This window comes from Solanum stenotomum, chromosome 3 (genome assembly GCF_019186545.1).
Source record: "Solanum stenotomum isolate F172 chromosome 3, ASM1918654v1, whole genome shotgun sequence".
In the NCBI taxonomy this organism is placed as follows: Eukaryota; Viridiplantae; Streptophyta; class Magnoliopsida; order Solanales; family Solanaceae; genus Solanum; species Solanum stenotomum.
In genome coordinates this window covers 7,924,972-7,938,234 of record NC_064284.1, presented here as the reverse complement: position 1 = coordinate 7,938,234, position 13,263 = coordinate 7,924,972, and the positions used below count along the sequence as shown (strand labels likewise).

At 30.7% G+C, this 13,263-nt stretch overlaps 1 protein-coding gene across 1 annotated transcript; it reads left to right on the top strand.

Annotated features, from left to right (window-relative positions):
- Positions 1-562: 562 nt before the first annotated feature.
- Positions 563-1,687, top strand: LOC125859974 (protein SOB FIVE-LIKE 3-like). The gene has a single exon (XM_049539833.1). The coding sequence runs from the start codon at positions 1,077-1,079 to the stop codon at positions 1,509-1,511; it is 435 nt and encodes a 144-aa protein (XP_049395790.1). The 5' UTR covers positions 563-1,076; the 3' UTR covers positions 1,512-1,687.
- Positions 1,688-13,263: the final 11,576 nt, after the last annotated feature.

The following is a 13,263-nucleotide window of genomic DNA, read 5'->3' as shown; positions in this document are numbered from 1 at the left end:
ATATAGTACCTGTATAACAAAATAGAAAGTTAAAGATTTAAGTTGCACAATTACTAATCATGAGTGAAAGATTGTACTACTAAGGGGTGCGGTAAAATGGATGTAATTCCTCCATCATTGACTAGAGACCTCAGATTAAAATCTTGAAAATAGAAGAAAAAAAACACATGGTAAGAAGCACGAATCTGAATTAGTTCATCAATAATTTTTGACTATCAGAATTAAACAAAAATAGAGCAAAAAGTTGTGAAATTACAAATGGATCATATAGTATACTTGTATGTACTAGCAAGAAAAAAGCATTAGTAAAAATATAAAATAAAAGCTATGTCTCCTTGTAAAGTCACAGAACTTACTACAAGACAACTCCAGTTGGCCTACTTTCAATTTTTTTTTTCTAGCAGATGAAAAAGCTGCATAATTTATTTACTCCCAACCTCTTGTTTTTATTTGACATGACATAGAAATAAGTATTGACACTCAGAGAGAGGTCCTTTTTTCTCACATTAACAACAATAAAATAAAATAAAAAGTTTAGTATATATATTTTCTTCAGAGTAGCATATAGGCTTGCACTCTCCCCTGCATTCTGCATTCAAAGCAGAGCTTCTTATTAAATGAGTCCACGTTCAGAATTCAGAGAAGTAAAGATATATATGTACCATTGTTTTTTTTTTTTTTTTACAACCTAAGTAATTAGCCCAATTTTCTGTCCTTTTATATTTACTCGATAGGTCGTTTTTTGTGCCTTTTGTTATTGTAAAAAAAACAAGTGTTTTCTCTATCATCTTTGACACCTTCTACCTGTCCCTCTGTACATGTAAATAATGGCGATGTAGTTGTACATGTACATATATATCCAAGTGGTGGTGAAAATTTAATTAAATTCAAAAATAAATAATTTTTCGAGGGTTGCTTTCAGAAGTAGTATAAGATTGGGGCATGTTTGTTCTATACAGGTGTTTTGATTCAGCTTTCTTTTGCCTTTTTAACATGTACCAATAAACTCTACTTTTTTGTTCTGGTCTTTTTACTTCTTTCTAAGATACTCTGTTTTTTTTTAAAAAAAATAAATTATGGACCCTAAGTCTCATATTTTTAATGAGGGGGAAGAATGTCACAGTTGTGAATCTGGATGGACAATGTACATTGGCTCACCTACGAATGATGAAGATGATGAGATGAATTGCGAAGGTGATTTTGATAATGAAGATGGTATTTTAGGACAAGGTCGTCGCAAGAAGATAATTAATGATGATGATGATACTGATGATTCGATGGCGTCTGATGCATCTTCAGGACCAAGTCATCATGTTGTTAGAAATGCGAATAAGAGTACAATTATTCCAAAGGAAAAAGGTTATGGAAAAAGTGGTTCTAACAACAAAGCCAGCATGAAGAAAGGTAGTGGGAAGAATCAAGACAAAGGAGGGTACTCTGTTTTTTCAGCAAAAGTTCCATCCAGTAGTGAAAAGGTAAAGAAAAGTATTTGGAAGGGCAAAGGAAAATAAAACTTACTATAACTAGTAGTACTATATTATTATTATATATCTTCTCTTTTGTTATATTACTGTACTTAATTTGTATCTCTTGTGTTAGTACTTAGTGCAAAGTGGAATGTTAAGGATGTTTTGGGATTAGAAATGAATCATTTTTTTTTGTTCCCTTTTGGTTGTCAATGGATATAATGCAGAGTTGATTTTTTATATGATTGCTCAAGTAATAGTTATTACTATTTGATTTCGATTTTTTTCATCCGAGAAATCAACTTATACCATGTAAGACGGTAAATTATCATGATATGTATTTGTCAGTGAAAGATAGGAAATGCATTAATATTATATATCCTTCATTCATGACTCTTTGAATTATGTCTTTGTAGATATAGCTAAACGCTTTACAATGCCAAGAAATGATGTATTAAGATTTAGTGACGGTATTGTTAGTTTCTTGTGCAACTCTACTAACTAATAATGTCCTTTTAAGTTTAGAGGTGGAGTAAAAACTTCAATTTTATGATTTTGAATTTTAGAATGATGATATCGAAATATAATAATTAGTAACTAAATTTAATATACATACATATTTAATAGAGTTTTCGATACAAATACACAATTTGGACACTGTCCAAACCACAGCCGGCTTCTGCCTCTGTCACTGCGTTTATCTACTATGTGGTACACCGTTCTTTGATCAACTATGATTATTATACTTGGGACTGATGATCACGTAGGACACTTGAATTTGAAAAGATCATTAATCCGTCCAAAAGTTACTTGGATCGATTAAGATAAGATAGATAAAAATGCAGTAAATAATGGGTTATAGCTCAACTCTTACCTAATTTTATTTTTTAATTTAATTACCAAAAAATTATCTATTATAACTAAAGATAACATATCAAACAAAAAAGATATTATATGATAAATGTTTTGACAAGATTTCATTTTAGTCAACTTAGACTACATGTTCAGCTCAGATCAGTCCAACATATATATGGCCTAAATTTTACAGGTCAAAAAGAACTAAGCAAAATAAATAGGCGAGTATTAGCCCGTCCAAATTTCACCTAATCAAGTGAATCATATTTTCTTGAACTAATTTATACCTCCTGTCAACCTATAATGAAGCGGGATGACATTGTAAGTGGAGTACTAACTTTTTTCTTATCATAATGCTAATCAAAATTCAACACCTTCGAAAGCAAAATGACTAACATTTTCACTTATAGGCCATAAGAGACCAGTAACTATTACCATGACCATAAAACTTTACTAGCGCGAGATATTTATATCAAATTAACGAATGTAATACACTTGTTATTTGTACATCCTTTAATATATATGTTCTCAGTTCTCATTTTTAACTGTTAAAAGATCAAATTGCTCGGTTTGACTTCGTCAGAATTTTCATCACACACACATAAATCGAAAACTTTTAGCCGTCCAACAGACAAGACGTGCAAAAGGTCTTCCTCCTAAACTAAAGTCTATGGAATAACATGAAATTCGAGTCACTGCGAGCATGCAAAATAAAAAGATTAGCAAGTCAATGAAAATGAAATATACGCACATGGCCACATACTATGTAATTATTCTTGTTTAGTAGGAAGCAAAAACAATATGTTTTGTTTTCGGTAAACAAGATACTTAATATATTATTCCGTTCCACCTTATTTGACTCGGGAATGAAATTTAAGAAAAAACCTTCTTTTTAAAATAAAAATAAAAATGAATTGTAAGATTTTTAAAATTTGTAATATCAAACATGTCATAATATTTGTTTGGTTATTTAGCTTCTTAAATATTAAAATATGTCATTTTTTTATTTTTGGAATGTTAAGGGTTGGGAGCATTGGGTTGATGGGGGATCAAGAAATAAGAAATAATGAATTTGGAATATCACATATTGAATTTGTTTTCCAACTTTTATAGAAGAAGTCATTTTCCTCATTTTACGAAAATTATTTTTCAAAACAATTTGACTAAGTGAACATGAAAATTAAAATATTTTTTTCTCCTTACCAAACACACCCAACAAGAAGAAGGTGTTGGGAAGTTTTGATCAGAGTGATTTCCACCTTACCAAACATGTGGATTTGACAAGAAATTTGATTTTGTAACTCTTTATAAACTTTTTTTTTACGAGAAATCTTCAGTTATACATACACTTTTCTTGTATTTAAATTACAAGTGAACAAGAAATTTGATTTCCTCGACTATGACCTCCACGTGGAGGATTACACATGGGGTACGATGGAACATCCTGCATGCATCTGATTTGAAATTTAAATGTGGAAGGGTGCGGGGCTTTTTAATTGAACGTTGCAAAACGATTCCAAAACGGACCCCCAACCTGTCAACAGACTGGATAACGTGTCTGTCCAAATTAAAAGAAGGAACAATTAACGTAACTTCAGTGTTTTCCAAACATGATGTTTTCTCTCTGCTGCCTTTGGCTCTATACGTACTTTTGTATACAATGTATGTAGATGTAGAGTTGTTCCGTTACCAAAAAGAGTTATGGTGGAGTGATAAATACTCCTTCATTCTTATCTCTTGAGTTTGAGTCCCTCTAGATACATAGTCGCCTTTGTTAGGGTGCGCCCCCAATATGATACTTTCCTACGAGAATCCAAATTTAATCAAACTCCAATAAAACAGCAAGTGGAAAATCAAAAAGAGTTAGTTATGTTTATTAATTTTATATCCTCTTTCAAACACTCTTATTTATTTATTTATTTATTAGTATATAAATAAAAATCCAAAGGAACCTTACCTAATCTTTATGCATACGTGTCACGATGATTATATTTGTATATAAAATCAATTAATTAAGCCGCCAATATATTATATACTTCCTCTCACATGTTATAAGAAGTGAGTAGTTTAAATCATCTAGATGAGTAAATAAATTGAATTTATAGTTAATACAACTATACACACAATCTTTGATGAGCAAATTAGGTAACTCTTCATAATAAGCTTAATTGGCATAATGATTTTGTAAATAGAGTAAGATTATGCTATAACCAGTTAAATTACATTTTTCTTTTATCGTTAAATTGTCAATGATTCAATGTATGTATATATTTATTTTTTATTTATATATTAATATGCGCGAATAGACGGAAAAATCTTCCTAGCTTCCCATCCTCATGTCTAGGTAGGGTGATAAAATTACCTTATATAATTTATCCATTTATTAAGAGGTCAACTCATTTTGACTTGCTAAATTTTTACATCTAAAAATTGTGTTGATTTTAGCTAAATAGGTAGCCTAAATAGATTTTTGAGATATTGACAAAAAGAATAAAAAAAAATCGTTTAACATTTATAAAGCCATAAATAATAAAGAAAAAATAATTAATGTTGTTTGGTAGTGTTATTAAATAAGTTGGTAAGAGTTGGATGAGTAATATGACTCATTAGTTAATCCATCTGGACTCAAATAATTTTTGGGCAGGTTATATGACCACCCATATATTAACTCAATTAAATTTGACCCATTCAAATTTAATTTAATTTAATTCATCCATTTGACACTTCTAAATATAGATAAATAGGAGAGACAAATTCATTATTTAAGTTTTATTGGTTTAACCTTTTAACACTAACCCATTCTATTTCTGAAATTATGAGTTCAAACCTCATTTTTAAGTATTGGTTCAGATGAGCTGCATCTACAGATTGCCTAGTGACGGAAGTAGAGTAAATGTACGGATGATTTTCAATTTGAATTTTGTGTATATCTTTAAAAATTATTCATATAAATATTCACGAGTTCTCAAAGTAGGAACAAGTGCATACATGGTTCTCAAAGATACTGGCAACAACAACACATTTAGTGTAATCCTATAAAATGGGGTTCGAAGAAAGTATAGAGTATGCATAGACCTTCAGTGATGGAAGCAATTAAATTTTCATTAAGAAGATTGAAAATATAAAAAAATAAACATATGAGTAAGTCCAGACCGGGTATAATAGAGTTCTCAAAGTAGGAAAAAGTACCTACATGGTTCTCAAAGATAGGCACCAATAACATATCAGGTGTAATCCTATAAAATGGGGTTTGAGGAGAAGATAGAGTCGACACAGACCTTCAGTGATGAAAGCAGGATTTTCACTAAGAACATTCAAAATATAAAAACGTAAACATACGAGTAAGTCAAAGCATGTTTCAATATCTAAAATATATATACATTAAGTAATTTTTCAACGAAGGGAGTTCGAATCGGATACCCTAGGGTACCTCCGCTCATGCCTTATACCTTAGAGATAGATAAGTTGTTTCTGATGCACGCACCAGAAATCATTGTCAAGCAGGGTGTAGTACGTGTATTATTATCAAAAGATGTATAGTCAAAAGTAGATAGGAGCTGATTTAATACAATATAATCTCTTACTAGTTGGTATATAGTAGTTTGTAATATAGTGTGACGTATTGTATGAAAATATTAAAGTGAAAAACGACGAAGAAGAGAATATAATGAAGGCATGAGCAGTAACAATCAAACCAGCTGAGAAGAGGAGTTGCGCACTAATGCAGGTGTGTAATGTAATAGCAGCAGCTAGCGATGAGTACTTATTAATAAATGCAAGCGCAGACTCCATGTCATTGGGACACATCTTAATTGTATTGGACAAAAATCAAAAGGCCCAAAAAAGTACCTTTAATTTGGCTACTTGCATGTGAGTATATCATATCATATCATGATGCTGGCTGGCTTTTTTTGCATCGATCACATTATTTATATTCATAATTGGCTCAAACTTAGCTAGCTAGTGGGGAGATATATATAGTAGAGGGGGACATAGATTGTGAAACCCCGTTTGGGTTTTAGGGGCTTATGTTCCCTGTTGAGAATGACTTCACTTATGCCTAACAACATCCCTTGTGTCTACTGTGTGCCCACTTCTGGACCCGTTCCAACGGTGAAATGCTTCTTCTCAAACGGAGTTGGAACCTAGCTACCTCATCTTCATTAATTGTGACAATATCTCTTTCAAACCTTAATTTAATTTGTTGTTAGTCTTGTTTTTTTTATTTGGGCATAATATCTCCGGACCTACTTGTTATTAGGTACACATAATATTTTTGTCCTAATTAATTAACTCTGCCATTTTTATAGCTTTAGCTCTAGCTAGCCTAGACACTTATATACAACATCACAAGAGTCAAAACTTTTACTATAATATAATGTTCAAAATATGAAGAAGTAAACACAAGAATAAACTTCTACTTTATATACTTAAGAAATAAATTTAATCATGTATAAAAATTGTCATTTTCTGGTGAAAGGGTACGGATAGTAAAAAAAATATATAATGAGGCTAGTAGGGCTTGAACGCATGACCTCATGAAGTGTTTGCAAGCCCCTTACCAATAAACCAAACCTTCAACTTGTTTCAAGAGGTGTCAATTTATGTATTTATATTTTATTAAACTAAAATTCGGCCAATATACAACGTAATTTTCCGACGAAGGGGTGTCGCTCGACACCCCTTGACCAAGTGTAGGTCCGCCACTGTGGATAAACCTCCCTTTATGAGCTAACTTTTGGATTGAGTTAGGTCTAGGTGTCATATATTTACATGGTATGAGAGTCTGACCCATCCCAATTTGTTGCTTACGAATGTTGGACCCCATTTATAAGTGTTCCCTAGAGCTGTCAATATGAGCTGACCCACCCCATCCTGGCCAACCCATACATGCTTTGAAATTTGATGGGTCAGGTCGGGCTAACCCATTTTTTTGTGTGGGCCAGAAAATGATTGGCCCAGCCCACAAGTACTACACATATTTTACCACGACTTGGTTTTTATCTTGTATAAATTTTAAAAATCCCATAGTGTAAGAATGAAATTACCTTCTATCCCTACTCTTTATTCTAATTAGATAAATCCCATATTTTTTAGACATTCTGGTTACATAACTAAGGATCCCGATACATTATTGTTGATACATTATGTATCCATCTATGGCGCTTATTAAGGGAAAATAAAACTGAAAATCAAATTAAGTTCCCATAATATCCATCTGTTGCGCTAATTAAGGGAAAAAATTTGAAAATCAAATTAAGATCCCATAAATTGTGTTATTCCATTCCAGACTACTATCAATGATTCAGTCATATAGCGTAAAGGAACCAAAAAATCCAAAATTCAAATTTCTTCTCCCTTTTCATTGAAGAACCATTCAAATTATGAAGCAACTCTCATGTCAAAGAATTTGACAGAGAGTCGAACAATGATTCTAATCGACCTTTGCCTGAGAGTGCAAAAAGTGGTAGTAAGGGTCTTTCTGATTCCACCCCAGAAATCGCTACTTGTGAAAAAAATTGATACTACGTTTGCCAGGTAACATAGTTCAAATTTTCTTTGCCACATAGATTTATTTTGGAGCAACTGAAGACATCAGTTAATTCAGAAGTTTTTTTGATGGAGTGGATACTAAGTGCTGATCATTGTGAGAGTTGTATCTCTTTGCGGTTCCTTTATACTCCATTGACAAATTCGTGGTTGCGACTTTTCAATGTTATATGCATTTTTTTAATGAAGAATGCGTAACAATTTTGTTTTTATGAAATAAGTAAATAACATGTTATTGGCTATTATATTCAGATCTCAACATGTATTAATCGATTCTTCTCTCTTAAGGAACTTCTTACTGTTTATTGTCATATTTATTGTATCAGTTTGTTTATGTGTATATGATACATGTAGTAAAGTGTGTACAAGAAGATGTATTAGATACTTATTGTATTAATTCTATATTAAAATTAGTGATTAATATATCTTGTTTTTTTTGCAGCTCACTGTACTATATCTTTGAATGATTAATGAGACATTAGCTGCTTTGTAGTGAATTATCATGCAATGTATCACTAACTTTTAAATGTTTGCAGGTTGTTGTATCTTCTGAAATTATTTTTTCAGTGTATGAAGGTAGACGAATATACATTGTTTGTCTTGAGAAAAAAAATATATGTAATTCTGGGATATTTCAACTTGACGAGATAACTTGTGTGTACACACAATTGCTATTTTAAAGAGCAAGAATATTACGATCTATATCCCTATTACTATGATTACTACAAACTGGATGCATTAGCAAACACATGAAGTTTCATGGTTCCAATGCCGGATAAGAAAGATTGGTTAATTTCAGAATTTGTTTTGAAAGAAATTGTGTTGCCACCTTGATACAAAAGAATGCATGGACGATTAAGGAATCAGGGAAAAAAAATCAAATGAAAAGCTAACAATACAGACAAAGTGTTGTGGACAAGAAGGTCACGATAAACGAACTTATATTTCCCAAAGATGGTTGAAACAAACTTTTTAAAAATGCATTGATGTTCCAGTTTGATAATTTTCAATTTATAGGTTTTCCATTGATACAATAATCTACACTACAACATACTGTTAGCTTATGAACTTTTGATACAATAAATTGAAATGTTACTATTCAAAATGAAATTTTGTTCAACTTTGTGTACAATTCTGATTGATAATAATTTGTTCACATTGTTAAAATATAAAATTTTGTGAATATGATACATGTTATGTTTTAGATACACTATTTATATAATGTATGGTTTTGTTTTTGATAATAATGTATCTGAAACAACATGATTGTGAAAAGTTGTGTTTACTGTAATAAAGTGCAGTTATGAATAAATCACAGTAAAAAGAAAGCAATATTATGTATCTGATTCATTATGTTATGAATTTGATACATGTTTTTAGGAACTTCGAAGCAAATTACATCTTGTCCTTAGCTTTTTCCAATTTACAAAAATCCTTTCAAATTTGTGTCATCCGAATACATCACATTCATCCAGATACATAGCAATTGATACATTAGATAACTTGACATTTTAGATTAAAAAGGAAATTAAACGTAAAATTAATTGTCAGTTCCCCAAATCACGCAAATCAATTTGATGTCAATCTTTCCCAAATCGCAACAACTTCAAACAATTCAAATTTTAAATTTTCTTCTCTCAAATCTCTCTCAAATCGTAACAGATTCAAAAAAGTCGAAAATAGTAGCTATGTATCGGATACATTTAGTATAAATTAAAATTTATGTATCATGCCTAAAAAGTTAGTGCATGATACATTACTATTATCTTATTTTGTTTGAAAATAGTGTGTTTTATAAAAGATACATTATACATGTTATTAATCTCAATAGCATTTTTTTCGTGTGATACATAACATAGTGGTGAGTTGATATAAACGAATATTGTTATAAGAATATTAGTGTTTATGAATCAACATTGATATTTAATAGTGTCTACATATATATGACCTTCTAGTTGAATAAGTTTGAGTGTATATATCTGGTAGTAAAAGATAATAAAATTTGTAATAATTATGTACCAAGTACATAACTATGAACAAGATATATCTAATTTGCATTTCACTAAACTAAAGTTATGTATCAAAACTAATATTTAAACAAGTGAATGATGAAATTGCAATGTATCATAATGTTAAAACGAAAACATCATACATTAATTTAAGAAACAAAAATAACTAGATACATTAAAAATCTGAACCCATATGTATCAAAAAAAGATGAACAAAAAAAATTGAAAAAAAAAATCAACAATCTAATATGTTGAAAGCAAAAAAAATGATAAAGAAATCATTCTACACTTTCTCCTTTTCTTTGTATCAACTCCCACAATTTTTTTCCACTTTCAACAACGGCGTCACCTATATATCTCGACCTAAAGTCCTTACCGGAGCCACCAACAACTCCACCTTCTCCCCTTTTTTTAGGCATTTTTCCACAATCGATTTTGAAGTCGAAGATGAATCTTTCATCAACTAATTGAGTAATCAATATTAAGTAAGGTTAACTGGGTACTCTCACTACTAAAAGAAGGAGCATCATCTCTTATGTATCAGGAGATAAAAAAATATTTTTAAAAAATGAGAAGAAAAAACAATGAACGATAATATGGAGATGTAGAAACATTATTTTTGAAACTACCTTATCACCAAAATCCTAAAAGAGAATGAAAATTCGAAATTAAAAGAAGACACATAAATAATATATATGCATTGTTTGCATATTGCTTAATAATAGATCTCATGACCCATTTTTCAGTAAGAATCATGAGAAACTATTCATTAGAGATGAGAGAACACGTTAAAGAATACAATTTTGTCATTGAACTTGATGCGGCAGAGAAGAGAAATATACATATTGAGTAGCTTGAATTTGATTGACGGGAGAGAGAATTCTTTTCAAAATTAAATTGATATGAAAATTATAACTGATAAGCATGTGGAGGGAAATTAGGAAGAAATTAAAGGAGTTAAAAAAGGAATGGGTAAACTTGATTTTGGGTGGAGATATTTATGTATTCGAAAAATGGAAAAACTGGGAGAAATAAGGGATTTATGTAATATTTTAAAAAGGTAGGGAATAATGGAAAATAAAAAAATAAAAGATGTGTATATATGTAATTCATCCTTTTATCTTTGGGTGCAACTTTTTGTTCCATGATTTTTTTACAAATTTGGCATAAAAAAAAATTATCCGAGAGGATTAATAGACTCAAAATGCTAAAAATATATTTTATTATTATAGAGATATCAAGGGGCACGCGATAACTAGTGCATCGCATGTTTTTTTGTTGAGATCGTTTAGGGGTAAAAGCTGTCAAACTAGCTAAATATATGAGGATAATTAGGAGATAATTTAAGTATGAACAGAATAAAAGATGTCAAGTCTAAGAGGTCCCAAAGGATTATGCCTTCATTTTTAAAAATTTCATGGTAGCTAGTAATATTGTTGTGCAATTTTTAAAACGCTACACCTTTTTTTATTATAATACAAGTTGTTTGATATTTTTATATATAAAAAAAAAGAGATCATAATTAAGACCTCGTTGAATGTTGATTGTGTTTTGCAATTAGTCATTTTGGCTTTAATTTGGACATCCTTCACGAATTTTTCTATTTTGGAATTTGAACAATTTTCTAGCTACGCCACTGTCATTGATAAAAGATGCGCGTGCTCTCTCTTGTTGAGCCAGACAATTGGGAACCTTCTTATGCTTTTTTATCAGCAACCTTTATTGTATGCAGAAAATTGAAAAGTTAACTGCCACACTGCACTCTTTTGATAATCAGCCATCAAATAGACGTGTCTACGTACTATACTGAAGACAGGTTAGAAATAAGACGCTCTTGAATTCTTTTATCCCTCTTTAGACATTCCATAGAGTAGATTGAAATAACTTGATGACTTTACAATCTTGTTTTAATGTGCCTATGCACTCAAGTGGACAATTAGTTTGGAGATATCTACTTGATTGTCATTGACCTGACCAATTGCATTAGATATTTTGTTTTCTTTCCATGGTTGAAATAACCTCATTATTCAGAAAACTAAATGAACCATTTGGAGATATCTATTTAATGACCATTTATCGAGTTTAGCTTTCTTCGTGAGTTACGTTGAAATCTTATCACTTGGTCTAGATTGAACAATTGAGCCATGTCTATGGAGGACTAACGATTTCGTCCTGTTTTATAGTGCTATGTCTGATGGATGCACAAGCTTTATTCACAAATTATAGTTGTTCTATTGTACACTCACTAGTGATCAAGAGTAGCTAAAAAATTCAATCACATTATAAGATACATGCCTTGTTTTTCTGTTAAAATAGGAGGAATTTTATTTTTTTGAAGCTGAGGGTCGTTTCTTACTTACAACCTCCTTTACCCTTCAATTCAACCCCAATCAACCACTTTGTAACTGCAGGGAGGAAGGGATGAAATTGAAAGAAAAAATTGTCATTGTCATTGGGGAAAAGAACTTTAATATGTTACGTTTACTTAAAATTTTAAGAGTTGTCTTGTTTTATTACAAGTTATTCTTGGTTGGTAAGCAATCACTAATGCCTTCAACTGCATTTTATCCATATATCAGTGGAAGAAGAATCATGAACATAATAATTTCTAATTGACCATGTTCTTATTAGAAAAAAAGATAATTTTGAGAAAGTACGCTTGGATCGTCATATCAAGAGTTCATGTAGAACAGATGCTTACTTGGTTTCTTTCGGTATTGAAGCTCTACAATTTTTTGGACTGCATTTGAATGGGTGAAGTCTTTAGATGGAACTCATTCATCATTCCGCTTGTCCCTTAATGGAACCAAACGTGGATGATTGGCAATCATGAATCATATTGTTGTGAAACGGGATACTTATATTAAAAAATAACTAGTTACTACTAATGTTGATTTATTCAACGAATGAATATATGTGTGTAAAAATTATGTACATTTGAAAGTTTATCATAACATGTTTAAAACATTTTTATACTTTATGTATGAACTATAATTTTTTCTTTTTATAAGATTGTAAGAATTGTAGAAATTTAATTTTTTTCCCAAATTGCGAATTTTGCATGTATATGATAAGAAAAGTTATTAAGATTCAAATCAAACATTCAAATAAAGTTTCAATTTCAAATCAACCTCAACCTCAACCCTAACCAGAGGCCGACCCAACTTTGAGGTAGTACGTGCACTCATTAATTTTGAATTTTTTTATGTGTATATACATGTATATTATTAAATAAGAATCATATAATTAAATATGCGCCCTGAAACACATAAACTAAGTTGATGTAGTAGTCCAATGCGGTTTATTGTGCTTCTTCACAACTCACGTGTCTTGAGATGAATTATGGATGTTAACGATTAATCAGCATTCATGTTACGTACTCA

Coding starts and splice junctions, on each gene's coding strand:
- LOC125859974 (XM_049539833.1), top strand. CDS start 1,077: ATGGACCCTAAGTCTCATATTTTTAATGAGGGGGAAGAATGTCACAGT.